General features: G+C 41.3%; 1 protein-coding gene across 1 annotated transcript in view; it reads right to left on the bottom strand.

The window, feature by feature from the left end:
* Positions 1 to 14,563, bottom strand: part of LOC137255953 (calcitonin gene-related peptide type 1 receptor-like) — a 37,151-nt gene extending 22,588 nt beyond the window's left edge. Inside the window, exons 1-3 of the mRNA XM_067793562.1 lie at positions 14,414 to 14,563; positions 6,172 to 6,616; positions 5,420 to 5,511 (exon numbers count right to left, since the gene is read on the bottom strand). Coding sequence (XP_067649663.1) covers positions 5,420 to 5,511; positions 6,172 to 6,616; positions 14,414 to 14,458 — 582 coding nt within the window. The 5' untranslated portion in view covers positions 14,459 to 14,563. The remainder of the gene's footprint in view (positions 1 to 5,419; positions 5,512 to 6,171; positions 6,617 to 14,413) is intronic.
* Between the last annotated feature and the right edge of the window lie 9,599 nt (positions 14,564 to 24,162).

The following is a 24,162-nucleotide window of genomic DNA, read 5'->3' as shown; positions in this document are numbered from 1 at the left end:
TCCATCAGTGATATTAGCTGAATAAAGTAAACTGCAAACCAAGAAACGGGGTGGTACGGAGTAGTTTACTGTTTGACGCTGTTCGTGACGTCGGTTACCAAGGGGGCAGACGTAGTGACGTCATTACAGTATGGCGTAATGCTAAAAGTGTTCTACAGTACACAGTTCTTCCGGAACCTCTTTATAAAACCGGTTTTTTGTTTTTCTATTTTTTTTTTGCTTTCTTTTGTTTTGAAACCATAAAAATGACAATAATAATATTAATGCATGTTAGACTTGAGTAATAAATAAAATACCACACTCGGTCCATTTAATACGAATTATACGAAACTTGTGACCTTATAATACTCGTCTCGTATAAATCGTATATAATGAGACATCGTGTGGTATCGGTATGAGTATTCTCTATCTATTTATCGCACGGACCAGCCTGTCGTTCGTTTCATAAATGACTCATATAATGAAAGGAATGTAACCGCTTATGTTGTTGATCCCGTAATGCCCAATATGGATCATGGTATCGAAAAGTCGATTCCTTTATCACCGAATCAAAACTTGACAGCTATAAAATCATAAGCAGAAGTAACCAGCGTCACTCTCTTCGAAAATATATTTCTTTTCACTTCTTTGATCATACGTTTGCTTCACGGGGTACATTCTGGATTCAGAATCGCTTGTGTGCATCCTGTTAACAATCTCCTCAGTTCAACTTAGCGTCATAGCGGCAAACCAAATCCGCAAAATACAGGTTCATTGAAAAAGAAATTAGGATCATGTAAGATGAAGATTTTATTAAATAAAAAGGCATATGTCAATATAATTATGATATCCCAAAGGACGGCTGAAACAGGCATCTCAAAGTCTTTAATACACAAATGATGTCGCTTTAAGAATGCACGAAAGGACACGAGGGACCAATAATCACACTTAATGTGAGATCTGTGATTTATTTGCAAAAGATCACTCGGGTAAAAAGCCCAACGACTTTTATAAAAATACTGGGAGAAGTTGATAAGTTGCGGCGACTTCTAAAGCGTGCACGACAAGATTATTTTTTTTTTTATAAACCTTGTTTTAATGGATTTCTGAAAGAGAAAATTATTGTCTTCTATGCTCACAAGTGGTATATTTGTATAAGACCACACATGGTGTTTAATTTTGAGATTCGCCCTACTCCGAACAGCATATTGAGTTTTCACCGTTGTGTGTGATCACATTTCAACAAACGACTTTGATCTCGCTACGTCGGAAAAGCTTAATGACATACTGCATGCGTTGTATGAATATTCTCAAAGAAAGATGCCTTGAAAATGTGCACGTCTTGAATCTTTCCAAATATACGACCCATGAAGATCCGGGTATGTCCTCAGCAATCCATGCCTTCCACAAAAGGCGACTATGCTTGTCGTAAGAGTTTAGTTTTACGCCGCACTTAGAACTAAAACAGTTACATGGCGGCGTTCTGTAAGTAATCGAGTCTGGACCAGACAAAGCAGTGATCAACTGCATGAGCATCGATCTGCGCAACTGCGAACCCATGACATGTGTCAACCAAGACAGCGAGCCTGACCACCCGATCCCGTTATTTCGACACTTACGGCAAGCATAGTCGCATTTTATTGCAAGTGTAGTTTGCTGAAGGCCTGTTCTTCCCCGGATCTTTACGTGTCACTATTGTAAATATTACTATAGCTAGCAGCAGGAATATACTCCGTGTACAGAACTAAGCAGTTGGTCTGCTGCTTCCAGATTCGGCTAGCACGGTATCATAAAACATCTCCAGCATTTTATTTTATCCAGCTTTTATCACCAGTATTTCACCAACTGCTGCCTACGGCTGCTACCAGATCGCCATTAGTGCAACAGCTCGACAGGGATACAATTTTCCATGGATTCCGACTGGCATTTGACGCCACAGTACAACATTAGTATCAATCTTCTCACCGCCCTAGTTTATTGTGTAAACCGTCTTCGTCTGATTTACTCCTACCGAATGAAAAAATAACTCAATTATACAGAGCCACAGAAATTGGGGTCACTGGTGAAACTACTTAGCGTTGTAGTGACACTACATCGTTACGTGTCTCACACTTGCAAGGGTTAGATACGCTGCAAGACGCAGGACTGTAACACCACACGAAATGCCTCATTGGTTTGTCCAACTGCTAAAGGTTAGCACCCAAAACATGCCAAAATTAGCTTATTTATACACTCGAATAAAAAAATAACTCAACTATGCCCACTGATTGAATACAGGCTTCCAAGTGAAACTGCAGAATGTTGTGCATAGTATCTCTTCGAGGACTGTACACTAAAGGTCTCCGACGTTTGTTCAAGTACTACGGGTTATCACTCAAACATGCCAAACTTAGCTAATATACACTCGATTGAAAAATAACTCAATTATGGCCAGTGGCTGAATATGAGGTTATTAATGAAATTGTAGAAACATATTGTGGTTAGTCTTGTAATGACGCTGTGCCGTGTCCCCGTTTCTCAAATTTGACAATAAGAGATAGACAGATATGCTACCACGAAGGACAGTAATGCGACACAACTTGACGCATATGTTTATCCTGTTACGGGTTATCACTGACAAAACGGTAGCATGTTCCTGTTTGACTGATCATGATTGTGAAAGCAGTGACGTTTGCTGGGATAAATACACCTTTCTATAAAGTTCATCCCCATATCCCGAATCAGTGTGGACTGATTCAACCGAGTCTTGCTTACATCTTAACCATCCTTTGGTGATAGAATCTGTGTTGGAAAAGACTTCCTATCTATTTACTTCTGAAGGTGTCCTCGTAAAATGCATGTTAACGATATACGGGTTTGTCAATTGCGTTAGGATGGTAAGAGAATATAAAAAAGGCAAGGCAAAGTAGCAATATGTTTTTACACGTTTCTGAATATGTAATGGAGATTTCCGTGGTAGAAATTCCCTAGTAGGGTTCATGCAGTCTCCACTCTCTACAGAGTTCAAGGAAAAAGGTACATTTCTATTCGTCATTACTGTGAAGATCTGGGATCGTCACTGAGTTTTCAGGGATTCGACGGTAGGTCGTGATTGGTTACCAGGTACTACATAACATATTTGACAGAACAGGTACATGTGGATGACAACTTCTTTAAGTCCATACTTGAAAACGATGCAAAAACCCTCTCGCCAAAGAAACCATTACTTAGGGGCAGGGGGGATAGCCTAGCGGTTAAAGCGTTAGAAAGTTGTGGATGAAGTGTTTCGATTCCCCACATAGGTACAATGTATGAAGCTCATTTCTGGTGTCGTCCGCCCTGATATTGGTGATATATTGCTAAAAGCGGCGTATGACTAAATTCACTCAGAGCCTGTTTTCACGTGCATGCCTGAGGATCTTATACATTATTACCCCGGAAAACCCAGGCTTAACAGTCAGATGACTTCTGTCATCGGGTACCCATTTAATGATGAATGAAGAGAAGCAATTTCTTGCAACGCGATCTGACAATCCCGCTGTTATAAACTAACTTAGAGTTAAAATGATCAGAATGCATTTTCTTGCCACGGGAACAAAAACTGTGCAATTTACTCAGTCCTAAAAAAACTGTCGCTGCATCTCTTATGAGAAAAGCTTTCAATTTACCGACAAAGGATGTTTTATTCCGCTGTTGTTAAACAGCTAATGGGCAGAGAAGGATGATGATTCAATGATGAACTAGACGAAACCCTCCGTTCAAGGAAGAGAATTACCGATCTATTCTTGCAGGCCCTCCTGCCGTCTTCCCGCAATACTGATCAAAGAAGCAAATAGGCTGTTGGAGGCGAAGTGGACAACGCTCCAATCCATGGTCTGAATGGTCGAGCAGCTGGACATTAAGCGGTGTGTATTGTCACATGATAGCTGGTCCAGAAACCTGTGCCAATATCCCTTGGAACAATGATGCTTGTACTGTTTACACACCTACTTTCCACTGCCAGGCACTGTGCTTAATGTGCTCCTTTTTTGTTTGAAGCACGTTATTAGTGATATCGAATAAAATATCATTCCGGGCTGTCTTCTATCCAAGCGCTAAACACAGTCATCCACAGATTTGTCGCGTCTCGCTGATTATCTTTGAAAGGGCCAAGTGTGTTTGGTTTCATATTTGGAGAATTACACAATTACGTTTTTCTGATGCTATTTGAACACATCTGCATTAGGGGAAATGTGTGAAAACGTCTTAAAACATCTCGTATTGATTTGTCGTCACTGGGTTATTGCTATCAATGAATGTGACAGCGATAATAATGTCGTTAAAGGCCTCGGCATGTCTTCAAGCGAAATCACTTTTTGTTTAACCTTTACGTGCTTTTAAGACAGTCTAGGGCCAGGAAGCACGCAGTTAATATCAGATCCACTCAGTGGGATGAATCCACACCAGAGACTATTTATTACGATGCGTGAAATTTGTGTGGACTAGTATTTCTTATCGTTGCAGATCAGAGTGATGTGAGTGAGTTTAGTTTTACGCCGCTGCTAGCAATATTCTGGCAATATCACAGCAGGGGACACCAGAAAAGGGCTTAACACATTGTAACAGTATTTGGAATCTGATGTGAGTCAGTGACCAAAATGACTGAAGATGCAGATTGGTAACACCCTCTTACAGCGGGATTTGCTGGTAAGTTATCACAATAGGGGAAACTAATGAGATTCGAATGTACAAGCACCGGATCCTGCACAGATAAGAGAGGTAACCAAGTATAGCGATGTGCGTGGCTATATGGCCCAAAGTTAGTCACACCTAACATGGGATTCTGACTGGAACTGCGGACGTCTGTATTGCTCATTGGTGACTCCTGGAAGGAAGCACAGGAATGTTCAGAGCGCACGTAAAAAAAAAACATATATGAGTAGAAGTTGAGTTTGAGTGGCGGTGTGTGGACCTGTGGGTAGAGCTCAGGTCAAAATCAGTTGAAGTTAAGCAACGATGGGTGCGGAGAGTTTTTGGATGCATGACTGTGTTTGGAAGCTTGACTCCAGAGACTCTCTGGTACTTCAGTCCTGCCCCCCAATGAAGCACATATATTGATCCCACAATGATCTCACCTAAAGCTAGTGAGGTTATTCAAGATTGCCCCCGTCTACCCAGCAGTAAAACTGGGTACCTGGTACGATACGATGCTCGTTACATTACATCGTTGAGTTTCGCACAGACAGAGCAAGAGCCTTGGGAGTATTATAAATTCCTAGTTTACTACCACCAGATCCGGGGCGGTAAGGGAGTCTAATGCACCACATGTGTACAATGTATGAAGCTAGTTTCTGGTGTTCTCCACAGCAATGATGCTGTAACATTGTTCAAAGCGACGTAAAACATAACACACTCACTCTCGAGCCCACTAACAGTTCCTGACGTGTAGAGACCTGGGAGATTAACTATGTGATTTGCTCACCTCCTTGTCGAGGCACGGCGTGTAGTCTGTCCAGTCAAGAAGCTTCTTTTTGTACCAGGTACCGTCAGCATTGCACTGCTTGATTGCATTACCTGTAGAACATAGCGTATAGACCACATAACCGATGCATGCAATAAGGGACCACACCGTACCATGTAACAACTTCGGATGATATACGACCACAATAATAATAATATACAATCTAAGAAAAAATGTGATAAAACTCACTCCTAATTACAAAGAAATATCTGTAATAAAGGATTCATATCAGAGTTTAAGCATCTGTTTTCTTTGTCCGTGGTCATATCAGGACAAACTGAAGGATATGACAATTTAACACACATATGAAGATCTTGGTTAGAATAATATTGAACTTCAGCAACCTATGCTTGTCGTAAGAGGCATCTCATGGAATCGGATGGCCAGGCTCGCTGGCTTACATGTCCCAATTGCTTAGGTTTGTGTTTTTGCTGTTGATCACAGGATTGTGTGGTTCGGACTCAATTCTTTACAAACCGCCGTCATTTCCTTGGAATATTCACAAACCATCACTGCTGTCTGTGATTTCATGTGACTGTGCAAAATTTGGCTTTGTTGCCTTTATTGGATTTTAAGTTAGTGAGGAATTGATCGGTTTCAAATCAAATCAGACGGATTGTACTAATTGTACATATTTTTTCAACAAGACCACACAGTGTTCAAAATGCTACATATTTGATGGGCAGTCTCGTCTATGACTGACATTGACTTACGTGTAGGTACCGCGTACTCCAGAAAGCTAGGGCAGCTGAGGAAGGTGGTGGTACCAGGAGCCGTATCATCCCAACATCCGTAGCCATCCCACGTGCGGTGACACGTGGTGTTGGTATGGGGCGGGGCTTCAATTTGACGACGACAGCAGTCTTCAGCATGGTGGCAACACATACTCCAACGGTCACACAAATCGGGCGTTAAAGTCTCACATATCATTCTCCGGCAGGTGGCGTTCTTGACATCCGGTATGAGCAAGGAGCCTTTGGAGAATGTGGATCCGTTCACTCTTGCCTCCAAGTACGGCGTCCTGAGGTTGGCGGTAAGCTTCAGGGAGCGGGACACGTGGAAATAGCACCATGCGCACGAATACAACCGAAACTCGTCAGGCGGGCGCATACCAAATTTGTGACGGCACATTTTCTCTCTTGCGATTGCGTCATGGCCCTGAAAATGAGACATTAGTCAGTTAGATGATGACATGTCAGTTTCACAGGGGAAGAAATCCCGAAGTAATGCAGACTTTTGCTATTATGATGAAATCCACCAGCACGTGTATAGAGCTGGTAAATGTAGAAACATGATTATCGCCAAAAGGAGAGGTTAAAAACATCGTAATTACCCATATGGTGACTGTGTTGTGTCGGCCTTTGTACAGAGCACAGGCCATAATTAATTGACGTTAAATAAGCAGCGCTGATCGGGAAGAATAACTGGGTGAGTGAAGTATGGTTTGGGGCCACCTCTAACAATATTCCAGCAACATCACGGCGGGGGACACTAGAAACGGCTTCACACATTGTACCCATGTAGGGATTCGAACCCGGCCCTTGAGGGTGTTTAGAGGAGGCTTTAACCACCAGGGTACCCCGTCGCCCTTATCGTGGAGAGTCCTGGATGGGTGACCGTCTTTGGCAGCTTGATTCCTGAGAGTTTCTGGGAGTTCAGTCTTGCCTCACAACGAAGGACACATTGTCCGTGTCCAGTTTATTGAGTCAGTAACTGTATGCCATGTCTCCCAAGTGGCGACAAAGCCATACTTCCGTTCTAGATTCCCCATACTGTACTATTTTGACTCGATCTAAATGGACTGTGAACGACCACCGAAACTGCGGAGAGACAAGCCGAACCACAACTCCAACGATATAATTCTGCTGTGACTCCTAGCTGCTTGGGAAGTAGGTTTGCATGGTAAATGTTCTTCAAATTAGTGTAATGTATAAAGGCGGCTTTATTCACTTCCGTCTGAAAGGCAGAATCTTTTCTAGCACGAGCTAAATTACAACATCAAAATCAACCTGCGCTTAATGGATTAAATGTCAAACTGTTTACGTCCAAAAACACAGTAAAACGACTCTGGAAAAATATCCGTATTTAAACAATCCATTTGCGTATAGTTTACAGTCCATAACTTTTGTCACTTCTTCCTCTCGCAACATCAACACTGTACCATATATATCGTACTTTCGTTACCTTAATCTCGTGATTACCCATGGAAGCATATTGAGAGCATCGCAACCTAATTAGCGATTCCGTCACTCCACTGTACCAGTAGAATCCACCAATTCTCGAGATAATCAAATCTTTTTTCTTTTTGTGTGTGTAAAACAACAGATGTTTTTATTCTATTCTCTAAAAACAAAGTAGGGAGATGTGAACTTTCAATTAAGATAGGAAAAGTAAGCCTTAACAATGTTTAACCTTTCAAACCCAGACATCAAACCAGACGCACCACCATTTCTAGTTACCCCAATGCATGGGATACACATGCACAGCGTATTTTCCCTATACACGAGAATGGAGTGTCATTCTTGATTTTGACGGTTTGCAAAAACGGCGATAAATCACTGCACACATAGGCCATTAATTTTGACAATCCTCTTGCATCACACAGTTGTTAGAGTTTGTTTCTAGCCGTTTTTGTTGTTGTTGCTGCTGCTGGTCATAAAGGCTAATGCACTCTCAAAACATTCTTTATTATCATATCAACATAGGCTGACGCCGATACATCTCCAATTATTTTCAATCGTAAATCCAAAATGAGGTTACCCTACATTTTTAAGAGCAGTGAATTCGATTTTATGATACTGAAAGTCCAAAGAGTCAAATGGTATGTTTTATGGTAACGCCGCTCTAAATGTTTAATTACTGGCACATGTTGGGCTAACACATATTTTGATGGGTAGTTTCTTTAAATTCAAACCATAGTAGTTTTTCAAAAAAGTAAATAGATCGTGGCGTGTTTTTTATATTTTTTTAATTTTTTAAAATGTTTTAGGTACTGATGGATGTAGCGTGGATTTAAAAACTCACGACAAATGGGCTCGTTTGTTTTCTTCATTCGACGTACGAATTCAGTTTACCACACACGAAGTTAGATTAACTTGCTCCTTGCAAACAAAAGGAACATGCGGAAACTATCAATTTTGATTTTAAACTCTTGCTTAAGAAATAGCGTTCCTGTTCCTCGTAACCTTTTGTTTGGCATGAAGGTGTTCTGACGTTAACAAATGAAATACATTGGTTCCTTCCCAGTGTTCGAAGTTTCGAAGTTAACCCTTTTTTTAGCAAGTAGCAAGTATTTGCTTCTTGAATTAAAAATGGGTTACTGTAGCAAAATACCTTCTCTGCTAGCATCGTTCTTTAATATTGTTGTTGATCCCCACCCCCCTCCCCCATCCCCATGGCCATATGGAACTGTAGCTGTCGTCCTTACGCAGGAAATCAAACATCGGACGCAATAATGTTATACTGGGGTGACTGGCTCTCTATCGCAAATAGAATGACCAACAAAAGCTGCGGTGAGCATTTTAGGGAAAGTGAAATACCAGTATGGGTAAGTTAACGAGTGAAAGTGCACACGTGCAGATTTATCTTTAGAAAACGCTGACTACGTGGAAAACATCAGCAGATTCACTAAAAGAATACCAAGGGGCAAGCTAATGCTACTGTCCTTTCTTTAGGTAGCAAAATGTGATTTTGACTTGCAAATTTACTACCTCCGACCTACCTGGAATTGCTACTGCTGCATTTGGCTACAGAGGATATCAAGGGAGTTACAGAGATCATTAGTCTTTAGTTTATTAGACCCTCATTCAGAAATTACCATTTGGGGTGCTGGGAAGAACCGGCCCGTGAAGATATGTATTAGAATTGACCTTTAGGAACCAGTGCTGGTCGTAAGAGACGGCTAACGGGGTCGGGTGTTCATGATTACTTATCTTGGTTGACACATGTCATTGTATCCCAGTTGCCGAGATCGATGCTCATGATTTTGATCACTGGATCGTCTGGTCCAGGCTCGATTATTTACAGAGCAAGGCCATATAGCTGGAACATTGCAGGCACTCTCCACACCCATACACTTCTTCAAATGATACAACGGATCCTTTAAGACTGGTTTCAGCAAGCAGTAGTATTTATCCACCAGGGGTGATGGTGTTGAATAACATTCCTGCGTAATAATCCACTATACTCCTAATATGTTGAAAAAGAAACTGTCTAACGAGACATATATTCTCTTGTGAATCATCCGGTTACACAAGCAGAACTCAGACTGCAGCCCCCGGCATCATGAAATGAAGATATCACAAGCAATTCCATTTATTTGATTGATAAAGTGATGATGATTTAGTGTTAACTTTCAAATGTCATCGTCTAGATCCTGATTTTAACCACTGTCGGTAGCAGGGAATTCTTTGATAACAACGAACCAGTGAGTTAGTAAGTGAACGATTAAAGAGAGTGAATGAGAGAGATAGAGAGAGTGTGTGTGTCTGACAGTGAGAGGGCGAGTGAGAGTGACAGAGGGAGTGTGAGAGTGAAAGAGAGAGGTGAGGGAGACTGAGAGTGAGACTGAGAAAGAGAATGAGAAAGAGAGAGAATTAGAACAAGGGTGAGAGTGAGACAGGCCGAGATTGAGAGTGCGTGTGTGAGATTGAGAGAAAGAGGCAGAGAGAGAGACAGAGTGAGAGTGAAGGCGAGAGACTGAGACAGTAAGAGAGTGAGTGAGAGAGTAAGAGTGATAGAGAGAGGGAGCGCGAGAGTAAGAGAGTGAGAGTGAGTGAGAGCAGGGACCATATAATAGATGGTCTCTGGTGAGAGAATGGGAGAGTGAGGCAGCGAGACGAATGAGAATAAGAGAGAGATTGAGAGAGAGAGAAATAGAAAGAGAGAGAGCGTGAGACAGTGAAGGAGAGAGTAAGGGAGTGAGAGAGAGTGACTACGGGGAGAGACAGGAGAGTGAGAGAGAGGGAGAGTCATAGAGAGTGCTAGAATTTGAAAAAGACTGAGAGTGAGACAGAATGAGGGTGAGAGAGTGAGAGAGGTGAGAGAGTAAGAGAGAGATAGTGATAGAGAGTGCGTGAGAGAGAGAGCAAGGCACACACAGAGAGAGAGACAGTGGGGGGAATTAGAGAGAGGGAGGATGTAAGAGAGACAGAGAGGACAAGAAAGTGCGAGAGAACTAGAGAGAGTGAGAGAGAGTGTAATGAGAAAGAACTCTCATAGAGAGAGATTTAGAGAGAGGGAGGGACAGAGGGTGAGAGAGAGAGAAAACGAGAGAGAACAATATATATATAGAGAGAGAGAGAGAGCGAGGGAGGGTTTTCCGTGGATATTTTTCCGTATCAAATTTGGAGCAGCATGCAATGGTTTTCTTGTCTATCGCTTGAGCAGGTACGAACTTATTTCGCTAATTTGCCTTTTACCCACAATATGTTAAGGAAAAAAAACGTGACTGGTGATATTTTATTCAAATGCATGCATGCATACTCAGCGTCATTACAAAGGCGTCACACATATAATGATGGCATAGCACTTTTAACTCACTCACTAACACAAATACTAGTATGACATATCTAGTTCGTTGTTATTGTAGCTCATCAGTTATCGGCTAACCACAGCAGGTAGAGAGACCAACAAAATTGAATGTTACATCCATAACATTGTTTTAAACGTGTTGGTCACAAATGTGGGTAACTGCATATACCCTGAAAAGTAAATATCTCAAGCAAAATGTGCACTTGACGAATGTCAATGTTCGCATGCAGTGCAATCGTGTAGCGAACTTGCTACTGGTACCAATGTCTCATAGACCCGTAGGGGCGGTAGGATAGTCTAGTTGGAAAGTGTTCGTTCGTCACTCCGAACGCCCAGGTTCGATTCCCTACATGTGTACAACATGTGACGCCCATTTCTGATGTAATGTTGTTAAAGGCGGTGTAGTACTTTACTCACTCATTCATACACACTTGCCTTCGTCTCAACATACATCCGCCCCTAAGGGCCCCTTAATGTGGGGCGGTGGAGTGGTCTAGCATTCTTGCCGAATATCCGGGTTAGATTCCCCACATAGGTACAATGTGGACATTCCATGTCTAGTGTCCACCACCATGATATTACTGAAATGTTGCAAACCCTTCGTAAACCCATACTCACTCACTTAATGTTCCTGTGAATTACTCCAACATGAAGCATTTCCTAATCAATAACAATCCCTTAAAAACCATATCTCGTCCGATACTGAACACCCTTTGTAAATTAATGAATATTCAGAAACCGATACACCCAGCTTTAGTGTTGCATACGTCACCGTGTGCACGACTTTCGAGACAGCGAAATACACTACATTTTAATTCGTAATGGGAAACATATTTCAGATATTTAGGCTCAATGATGTGTAAGTTGTTCTTTGTCGAACAATGGTGTTCCAGTGACCGAGAGGACGCCAGGAGATGCGATGGGATGCGAGAGCTGATGACTGCCTAGAGGTAGGATTTTTGGACCATTTAAACTATTCCGGCTTCAGATCCAATGGCCAGAAGATAAGGAAGCGGGCTTCGATGGGGATCACAATGAATAATTAGAGATTATCTTTGTCTTAAAAGGCATCTTTGTCGGTTTCTCCATCAGCAACCGAAGTGATTGTTATTGATGGCCACGATTATCGGGTAATAAACTCAGTTCACAAATAAGTCCATCATTCACGTCGGAACACCTTTTTCTGTAAAAGATATATGCATTTAAGGAGTGTGGTAACTCTCCAGTTTTCCTGTGATGACACATGCAAGAAATGAAGCAGTGATTATATTGTGCATAAGCCGGTAAATAGCACCGTATTTGTCCATTACCTCCACCATTAGTCTGTATCTCTGCGTTACCTGCAATGAATCCTGTGGTTCCCCACCTGTGCGTGAGTGAGCCACTCCTAGCAATATTCCAGCAATATCACGGCGGGGGCACTAGAAATGGGCAACACACATTGTACAAGGTCCATGAAGGTCAACCTGATGGCGATGATGACTAGATTATTAAGGACAACTTTCCTGAGTACAGAGATTACAAAGTCATTTACATCTCTGTTGAAAGTTTTGGAACTTTATATATTTTGAGGTCTTTTCTATTCTTTATCTCCTTAGCTTTGATTGTGTTCACATAATACGGAAATACGTAGAGAGTTACACGAGGTATGCCGATGAGGGTGGGATGACGTCATCCCAATTGTGTTATATATTAATGCGCCACAGTGAACGAGAATTTACAAAATGTGTAGAGAATCGACGCTAAATGAATGAGAATTTTGTGTTGTGTAAGCAACATATTACTTCCCTCACGTCTGAAAAATGCCATTTATCTAATGACTTGTCTAGAGAAGTTTCTATTTTCACACATTTGTATGATAAATAACAGCTCGTTATAAGATATATGACATCTGACAAACTAATGTTGTACTGTCTACATGCAATTTGCACCTGCCGCACTAAGCTGCTAGAGAGCTCTGAATGTCATCGCTCACTATCGCCAACGAACAAATTTTGTGTATCAAATATTATGTTTTAAGTACCTATACGCTGCATATATGATATAATTTTGTTTTATAGTAAAATCAGTTAGGAGGAACCAATACATAAAGTTTATTGACAGCTAGTGATTTATCAACGTCAATGGATTTACCTTGGAGATCTGTCCAAAGTACTTTGTTTTGTAGTAACACGTTTATCAATCTGCCACACTCCTTACCAACATGCAATATGATTTGATTTCATTATTGCATATCAATATCTTCTCATTGATAGTCACCCCACAATACCGTCATTACATGTCAGCGGGTTAGACGTTAATTACAACTTTCTGAGCAAGATTCGGATGGGATTTTTTCTCCTCAACGGCTCTCTACAAGATCACATTAAACACTACGGGTCATATTTCAAATCTGTCTGTCTTGGAAGGTTGGAACTTGGTATTTAATTGTGAATTTTTCCCCAATGAGTCTTGGGATGACAGTTGACGGTAATTTGTCAGCCGATATCTGAGGGACTGAACGTGAGAAAGGGAAATCAATGTAACCATGCTTTCAGAAGGAAAATAGTTTACAGTAAAGGTAACTGTACATCACGTAGATGGATCGAACAGTGATTGGATTAGAACGGGTACGTGAATGAATGGGTAAGAGGGAGGGAGTGACGGTGGTTGAACGGTATTGTCTCACATCTGAACAAAACATTGACTAGTCCACATGAACTATGTATCAAGGAGGAGTAATTCAGGGAACCAGTCAGGGCAACCTTGATTTTGAAGTATTACGGCTTAAACGGAACTATGCCTCCTTAAGTAGGTTTAGATCCATGTTATATGACAATTACATATGTTTCGAGTTGCCATAGCATTGATTTGTTTGCCGTTTCACAGGTAGCAATAGTTAAGCTACCTGTATACATTCAACTACCAGACATTCCAGTGATCAATATTGCAACGCAGCTTGCCGTCGGGGAACGGTAGCGCTGTCACTGATCTTCGTCACTCGATCCTTGAAGCCAAATTTCACGACCAGGTTCGATTCCAGAATATCAGTTCTAATCAAACACCCCACCGGGACACAGGGAAGATAGAGAGAAAACCTTTCCAGATCACGTCATTTATGATATGTGATGGGCGGCGGGGGAGTCTAATGGTTAATTGATTCCCCATTCCTGGCGTCCCCTGCCGTCATATTGTGGAATATGGCTACAAGTGGCGGAAAAAGCAAATCTACTCACTCACCACATGGATTTTGAACCTTCATCACTATTTAGGCTCGGATAGTAGTATCGGAATGGTGAACAGACACTGAGGTGCGAGCTAATGACCGTTTTCATTACAAAGGGACGCAACTCTGTACAGTGTCATGGACGCCCCCTGCGGGATGTGTGGAAGCATTGTACATGGCTGTTTGGTATAGTAAGCCTGTTTGATAGCATAACTTACCATACAAACTAGCAGGACTAGTGCCGTCACAGACGCTGTTGTCATCTTTGTTGCCGTCACTGACGTGATGAAGATGTCAAGGTCGACATTGGATGTCGGATAATGCGACGTCCTCACAGGAATACGGAGTTGTAACCTCTACGTCGACATCTGAAATAGACATGACACGTATCATTGATACGAACAGGATTTATCACTCATTTCTGATGACGTGTTAGCTATGGAATGATATATTGATTATTCTAGTTAAAGTTGTTGTGGCCCACCATCCTGGAATGCCATTTCTTATTAAACTCTAGATGTCTGCGAATGTGCCATGGAAAATGCACTTCTCCCTGACTGCGAACGATATGAAATATCCATACATTTCATCTCACTAGTCATCGCCCATTTCCACATAGCTTACAGATACTCTTTTCAATCGAATAGATACACTAACAAATTTGAAAACGAAACAATGAAACCCACAAAAACAAAAACAAAAAAAGACTAAAAAACCATGCGGAATTTCGAAAACAGGCATCTCTCTCAAGATATAAAACCGTTTTCTTTTATTATTGGTCTTCCTTATTCGACTTTGTCAGAGAATTTTATTTTCTTTATATTGACTGCCATGAATTGTATATTTGTCACAGATGCCAGCAGGTTAATTACGATTAAAGCCATTTCTTGCAGACCACGAAAGACAGCAATACATCCATTTGTATCGATGATAGCGATAAAAGTACTTTTGTAGCGTCTCATCAAGCTGCTAAACTCGGTCAAGGTCACCCATCCACACTCACTCCGCGCCGAGTGGTGCTTATCTTCCACTGACTTGTGACCTGAGCGCTAGGCACGGGACGACAGACCACACCGGTGCCCTCACCAGGCTTCGGATTCATAATGTTTTACTCATGTTAAAAATCGAACCAACATCAAGACGTGACGAACGAACGTCCTCCCGGACGCTGCATGTTCTCCAAATTGACGCGTAATCTCCACAATTTGTAAGCCATAATCTCCTCGGCATAATGAATACGAGTTATTAGGGCAGTCGCTGTTGAAAATGTGTGCAGAGATTATTCTATGAGAAAACTGGGATTACGGATTACGGATTACGAATTAATGCTGTACGTTCCGAGCCTTGACAAGAACCTTTCAAGATTATTTCCAGAGAGACTGACAAGCTGTAATTCTAAGTTATGAGAGTCTATTTTCTGTATTATCCATATATTTTTCAGCGCTAATGTATGGTTGGACTAGGAAGAGGCATCGAACTTTTCATCTTTACCATTTTACTGAATTTCTGGCGGCATGTGTTATACAGGAACATAGTCACGTATGTTGATCAGAGACCTGTACATGTAAAGATCCGGTAAAATTGGGAACTGGTAAAGATTGATCATCAGTAATCCATGCTTGCTCCTAAGAGGCGACTAATGATATCGAGTGGTCGGGCTGACTTGGTTGACATTAATTAATATCATTGTATTGCTATCCCTATTGCGTAGACCTCATGATGTTGATCACTGGACTATCTGGTCCAGACTTGACTGTTTACTATCACACAGCTGGAATATGACAGTGTGCGGTGTTAACTCACAACCTCTTGATCAGATAATAATTTATCCACATAGCAATAACAACAACCCCGACATCAACCGGTTTGAATCTGGAATCACAAATATACTGACCCGTGGATGTAATTCTCCCTAGGGAGTTGAGAAAAATCGTTGCATGTAAACTGATCAGATGGTTGTGTTGTGATAGGTAAATGAGAATGGTTTTACGGCACTTTAGGAAATATCTTGACAGTATGAGTGAGAGGAACACTAGAAATGGGCTTCAGACATTGTACTTATATAGATAATAGAGGGGCGCGGTGGGGAAGTCTGTTCGTTACAGCGTTCGCCTAAGACCCGAGTTTGAGTCCCCACATGGGTACAACGTGTGTTTAACAGCTGTGGTATTGATGGAATAAGTGGTGTTAAACCCAACTCATTCACTCACTCTTACAACTTTTGAAGACATATTACACACTAACAATGACGTGTCTTCATATCTGGACAGCAACTTTTTGTATCAGGAACATTTGTCAACAACATTACAGTCTGCTCACACTCACTCTGTGCAACGTGGTCGACGGCTTTGTGACGAACTTTTCAGAAGAACTGTCTCAGTACAAACACGAGTCTCACAATTCCCCAATTACACCTTTCAGACACTATGAGGATTAGCAGTTTGTCTCTATTAAAACGCAGTCTGCATTACTTCTTGTGAAATAAGTATCATAGGGATTATATTTCAAAGCCGGATGGGGAGTGATGTACCGCCAGTTTTGTTTGATCGTTAACGAAGGCATCGTGTGCCAGACTCAAAGACATCCAACCTTCATAAAGCAAAGCAGTGTTATTGATGTCGCAACTGAAGTACGTTATACTCTAGGCTTACAGGGCTTCTTCGAAGTAATTCACAGTCCTTTATGAGCTGTTGACTGCCAACAACGGTTTAAAAATGAATACCTCAGTTATTAGTGAATAAGTAAGTTGGTAATTGCTGCTCATAAATATCAGAAATGCGATGACACCTCGTAGACGATAATTATCATGATATACTGTCATTGTATGAAGTTCATGACGTGATATATTATCTGTAAGACCGTTTTATACTAGCCCTCCTCTTATCTGGAACTATATCGGATAACTCGATAGAGTTTGTTGATTATCCATTTTACAAGGTGTTGCTGCATGCATTATCTTTAAGAATATGTCTTTTGTTTCACATGGCACTCAGAAATATTTAGCTTATATGAAGGTGGCTAGATGATAATCTAGTCTAGGCTACACAATTCAATGATCACTGAGAATGGCCATTGGATCCTTGAAACCACCTCTTACAACCGTGTTCCGGGGAACAGGTTCTAGCCAGAAGCCCGACCGAGTGCATTGCATATCAAGGTAGAAAAGACACTTCAAGTCTAGACACTCATGGGAACCGTCACCACTCTTCACGTTCACATGTAGAGCACTCGTGACGAAACGGTTTAGTATTCGACTTCAGTCGGTGACTTGCCACTGTATCCCATTAGATCGATGCTCATGTTGTTGATCACTGGAATCTCAGGCGCCGGTTATTTACAGACCGCCGTCATATATTTGGGATATTGCTGACTGTGGCGATAAACAGCAACCAAATAACCAAACTAACCACACATCGGGTTACATCTGTTTCTTGAGTGAAACGCACGAAAACAACAGTAAAAGACGAGGGGCACATGTAGTTAATTATACAATTGTGACTATAATTTGGCCCAAAAGTCTTTTCCTGCCGAAACAGATTCAGCTGAACATAAACGGCTATACTCTGAAGGGAAACGTTGATGTGCCAATGGGTGAGTGAGTAGTAATGAGTGGAGTAGAACATGTTTACCCTTTTAGTAATCATCAAAGGGTCATCAATTCTTGTATTCTGCACATTCATTGTTTTTCCTTTGTGAACTGTTTCGGCAGGCACTGGTGGGGGAATGCTTACACGCGTTTACAGAATATAGGGTAAAACGGGTCACTTCATGCAATTCAATGATGTGCAATGTGTCAAAAGTATTTATGAACTGTTCAGAAACGAGAGCGGACATTCATTATCGCTAATGTTTTCTCTACATGGCATTTTCAGCTTCTTTCGTTTCCATGCACCACAATAAATAAATAAATAAATAAATAAATAAATAAATAAATAAATAAATAAATAAATAAATAAATAAATAAATAAATAAATAAATAAATAAATAAATAAAATGGATTATTATTTGTTAGAATCCGAGTATACTTTCTGCTTCAAAATATACCCCTCTCGTGGCACATATGCAATCGATTAAGCCGAGAAGATGCGGGTTAGAATTGATCTTCGGCAAACCATGACAGTCGTAGGGGAGACTGACGGGATGATTAGTGAGGCTCTCTGACCTTGTTGACACATGTTATCGTACCCCAACTGCCTGGATAGGTAGTCCTGAAGTCAATCACTGGATTAACTGGTTGATGTGTTGCCATGATATGCACATGTTGTCAATCTGTTGTTTATTCAACACTGGTTTATAGTCAAACATTTTCTGAGTGCGGCTTTAGGCAAAAAACAAACGCATTTCTTGTCAGGAATCTTCATAATCTTACTTGTACACATAAATCCATAGAAGCCTTCTGTAAAGAACATCAAAATCTTTCTGAACAGATATCTGGACACATAATATGTCCTTTTTTTATAAATATCTTCAGTAATAATATCCTTCTAACATTTCAGTCTTCACTATTACGATCACCATCACCACCCCAACACCACAACACCACCAGCATAACCACCACCGTCAAAACGACCACCACCACCACCATCATCATCATCATCATCATCATCATCATCATCATCATCATCATCATCATCATCATCATCATCCCTGTTATCACCGTTGCCATGTATCATGGATTTCTGTTCACCATCACACATGCATTACATAACACCAGTCAAACACCACCCCCAATCATGTACTATCATCTTTAATTCATCCACACAGATCAAAGACCGCCGAGTAATCTCCATCAGCGAAAAGAATTACCCGTCGGCAGCTACACGGATATAGTTTTAAAGCAACGGAGGCAAAAGCTGAAAGAGATCCACCATTCCCCGCATGCAATTAAATCAAGGATCATTTGGAAAGGCCATAGCTGAGATTTTGTAACGTGTCAAGCCAAATAGATTCCCCTGAATGAAGCAGCTTGCTCCGTATTCAACAGAATGGCAAGCGGCATCATGGCTACCATATCTACATAACCCTATATTAGGGGTCAGCGAAGCCTGTGATTACAACGCTACAACGCCGGCAAGTAATAGCCTCTCACCAAACCGTTCCTTCATCCTGCTCTGTCACATTATCGTGACACGGATATAATCACGAGGGTCGTTTGCAACACATTCGCGGACAAAGGAGGGGGGCACATCGATCAGGTTACCGTCATAAAGTGAGTTCACTTATTAAATGTGCTGCATAAACTAACCCGATATACACAATGAGACAGCTACTACAGCTGGAATTGCCTGGTGTAGTGGGCGAAGATAGTACCGGTGGTAGTTTATGGAGGAATACTGGAGTGGATTGGTAAAGGTTCCTGGACTGACAGACAACATGGTTTATTGGGCAATCGGGGTCATGCGTTAAAATGATCGGAGATACTGTGATTTATATGCATGTATTAGTCAGAAGTCGTGAAGTGCTGGTTTTGTCTTCAAACTCAGTCAGCATGGGTCATGTCGTGCTGGATGTGTCAATGTTGCACAAAAAACACTTTGGAAAAAGATACAATGCTAAAATGAATATGCTGGATGTAATTTATAAAATGCATTGCTCGCGATAGTACGAAATGTCTGCCAACCGCATGTGTTCATGAATCAATTCTAAATACGTAATACTATGGTTGGCGATGTTTGCGAGCAGTGAGCGTATCCTGCTGATCCAGAAGCTTGAGTCACTAACAAATGCACCTGCAAGTCAGTTAGGAGATAAACATCATGTGTTGGCCAATTTCCGGGTGTTATTGGGTAATGTAAACCAAAAGTCACTGTGTTCTGTAATCTGATTGGTTGAAAAACATGATCAAATGGTATTAGATTCCCGGAAACTGCAAGGCTATTCACTGCGTATTGACACGTAAACAATTGTTTTGTTGTGTCATCAACAGTGGTGACGTCATTCAAAACATATTGTGACGTAAAGTTAGAATGACGTCACAAATGAGCAACTCCAGATGCTGCCATGGGAACCAGCTGAAACGGTCAGCTGATGACACTTCACTGCTGTACTCATACTCGATGTAAACGAGTGCAGGCAGTAAAATCCCCTTTGTTTATTTTTTTGTTTACAGTGTCGATAAACACCATGTGTTGGCCAATTTCCGGGTGTTATTGAGTATTTGAAGCACGGGAATAGGACCTAGAGTTACTAGTTAGGACAAATGGCGTTTTTATACCGCTAATTCATCGAGATACCCATCTCAGATATATTACCGGCTAAGCGATCTTAGACATGACCCACCGGACATAAATCACTGGGGCAAATGTCGCTTGAGCAAAAGCCATCTTGGACAAATGTTACTCAAACATATGCCACCCAAATATATAACCCACCAACACAATATTATGTTTCCCCGATGTATCTGGTATATTTGTGTGATAATACATTTTCATTTACACATTTTTATTATAGCTTTCGTTATCATCTTGTTTCATTTAATTTATCATCTTGCGATGAAACATATTCTACCTGTCCACATTGGAAGTGAAATGGACAGGTATAGTAATGACCATCTTATATGGTCTACCGTAATTGATGACATTAAAGTCAATGAGGGTGGTAATTGTTTTCTCTTTAATGTAAAATAACTGGGTGGATTTCGTCCTAGGTGGCATTTGTTCTAGTTGGCATGTGCCCTGATGACATGTGCCCTGATGACATTTGCCCTGATGACATTTGCCCTGATGACATTTGCCCTGATGACATTTGCCCGTGTGAATTTGTTTTGTCCTTGTGGCATTTGTCCGGGTGGTTTTTTGTTCGGGTGGCTTTGCCAGGATGGTTTTGTCCGGGTTGGCTATGTCCTGCTCCCGCTCACGGGCAGAAGCCCTAAAATCGCCCCGAAACGCGGTCCTTTTACAATGGCTAATTAAAACGTTAACGACAAAGTACAAGGCCGATGTTGCTATTTTCGTGTGGCATATTTGCAATGAAGTATAATGATTTCCCGTATTTTAAGCTTAAGAATGTTTTGATAACATTAGGGATGACTGAGCGTGCGCGACTCGTTGTTCATTGGGGTTAACGTAAAATATGGTCAAAAACAAACACAACCATTGGAACCAAAACAACCACAAGTCTCACAGCACGATATGTCTTGAACCAAGTATACTATGGGTATACTTTACAATTTACCATATATATCCGGAAAATACCGGTATACTCACTAAGTGTCAAATTACTCCTTGTTAGCGAGTGAGTGAGTTTAGTTTACGCCGCTTTTCGCAATCTTAAAGCAATATCGTGGCAAGAGACACCTGAAATGTGCTTCATACTGTGTACCCATGTGAGGGAATCAAACGCGGGTCTTCGGCGTGGTGAACTGTAACCACTGGACTACCCCACCGTCCCTAAACTACCCACAGAAATAATGTATTTAACCCATGCTTTCATTGATCATCCGGACTGATGAAGTTTCATAGGATATAGGCATCTGATATGTAATGCGTGCAGCTGGTCATATGATTGCATATCGTAGCCAGAAATAATAGCATGTGTCCAAGTTGATGAACCCATATTAACACTTCGATTTATTCACAATCGTTGCTTCGACACATCAAATTTCGACACAACGGTATTGTCTGTATATTACGCCACATTAGAATTATCACTAGGAGCTGTCAACAGAAATGTAACCTAATATGGTGATTGCTTCGGTTCGCACAAATCTCCAACGACTCGTTCTGTGTCTGTAGACATTTGTTAAGCATTTCATTATCTGTTTTTCAGAGCCATTCCATCTTTACACTTCTCTCTCACACGAAGGAGGAATCCATCACAAAGTTGTATTGCCTGTCGAGGAAACAATTCATTTCTGCTGGATGCTCACACAAAGTGGCTCAATTTTGGTGGTTGTACGAGATTGTATGGCACATATTAGGCTTTGATGCTTCAGGAAGTGACCAATTTACTTGCTTTTTTACAAGGGCATTTTTTCCAACAGTACATTGGATTTTTTCCCACGAGTTTAACCAAAGGATTATTAAATTTAATACTGATTATAAAATATGATAAATAAAATTCGCTATCGGACAAAGATAATTCGCTTGAACTTGACCGACGATATTTTAACTCAAGCCAATTTTTTTGTTGTTGAATGGACAATAGAGAGGAAGATGTAAACAAAAATGTTGACAATGCATGTGAAACGAATTGATAGAAGAAATCAGTCATTATAGACGGATGGGTGCAGATGTTAACAGAGTGAGTGAGCTTAGGTTTTTAGCAATATTCCAACAACTTCACGCATTGTAAAAGTTGAGTGTGAAGCTGGACATATTGGACATCGTAAACCTTGTTTATCCAAAAGAATCATTTCCTTCAGAATAACCCTGAATGTAGAGGTGTCCGGGTTAACTAATCAAGAGGTATATTCATTTAAGCACGTTAGAGTTCTTAGTAAATTATATACGGAAACCAACGGGTCATCAGAACGAAGTCTTCATGGCATGAACTATCATGATAAAGCACGATAAACTAATCGGCAAAACAACTGCTTTATATCTTCTAAAGTCACGCTGAAGGTCTATGATTTCATTCATCGAGAACATGTTTTATGTCTATTGTCAGTTTGAGAGAATAATTCCAAACTGAACCTCGCAAAAAAATCCCCAAATGATTGGGTTCGAGGTTTCACGTCTTCAGTCAGTGATGGATGCCATACAGTGTGATTATTCTGCCGATCCTGAGTCGAACGAAGGCAACGGAGTGATAGTCACTGCTAATAACATGAACTAAAAAAAGTTCCATTTGGAAAAAATTACTTTTGCAAGTGGATCGCCCAATTACAGAGAAAGGGTTTACATGTAACTTCTGTTTGTGATATAAAACGTCCTCTTAACTTCAAAGTCCTTGATTAACAGTTTAAAGGATATTTCGATGGATTTTTACTTTTGTATCCCTCCTCGGCCACCAGTACCCTGCTTGCTTCTCCAGCCTCCAGCCCCGTCAGAGGGTCTGTCTATGTTACACGCGTGGGTCAAAGCCTATTAAGATAAGACAGGTCGTCCCCGCATTGACGTCCAATTATTCCCCGTCCAAGTTGACATTCATGACTTTTCTCAATTCCCGTACCACGTTAGTAAACGTGTGATGAAAGTCATTGCGGAATAGCTCGGTTCATCGGGCAATTCTCCCTTTCGAACAGTAGCATCGAAGTTTTCATCCTAACGCTTGGTGGCCGATTGCAAGGTCAAAGTCAGCCCATCTCCTCTTTTCCTGTCATAACAAGGAACAGTCACGAGGACAAGCACAAGGTCAGCCCATCTCCTCTTTTCCTGTCATCACAAGGAACAGTCACGAGGACAAGCACAACGTCAACCCATCTCCGCTTTTCCTGTCATCACAAGGAACAGTCACGAGGACAAGCACAACGTCAACCCATCTCCGCTTTTCCTGTCATCACAAGGAACAGTCACGAGGACAAGCACAACGTCAACCCATCTCCGCTTTTCCTGTCATCACAAGGAACAGTCACGAGGACAAGCACAACGTCAACCCACCCCCTCTTTTCCTGTCAACACAAGCAACAGTCACGAGGACAAGCTAAACGCCAACCCATCCCCTCTTTCCTGTCATCGCAAGGAACAGTCACGAGGACAAGTACAACGTCAACACCCCTCCCCACCCCACTGCTTTCCTGTCGTCACAAGACACAATCACAAAGACAAGCACAAGGCCAACCCTCTCCTTCAGTCTCAGGGAAAATACTATTCAGCTCTCCCAAAATTCCTCCAAGTGTTAATCTGCCCACTACATCCACTTAATGTACATCTCAACCAATTCGAAAAGTTTAACTGATTGCTTTGTTTAACGCCGCACTGAGCAACAGTTCAGCTATATGACGGCGATGTAAACAACCCGCATATAGCTGGAATGTATTGTTGAATGTGGCCTAAAACTAAACTCACTCTCTCCACCAGAAGTTGCG

Source organism: Haliotis asinina, chromosome 11 (assembly GCF_037392515.1).
Source record: "Haliotis asinina isolate JCU_RB_2024 chromosome 11, JCU_Hal_asi_v2, whole genome shotgun sequence".
In the NCBI taxonomy this organism is placed as follows: domain Eukaryota; kingdom Metazoa; phylum Mollusca; class Gastropoda; order Lepetellida; family Haliotidae; genus Haliotis; species Haliotis asinina.
This window is presented reverse-complemented; position numbering and strand designations above follow the sequence as displayed.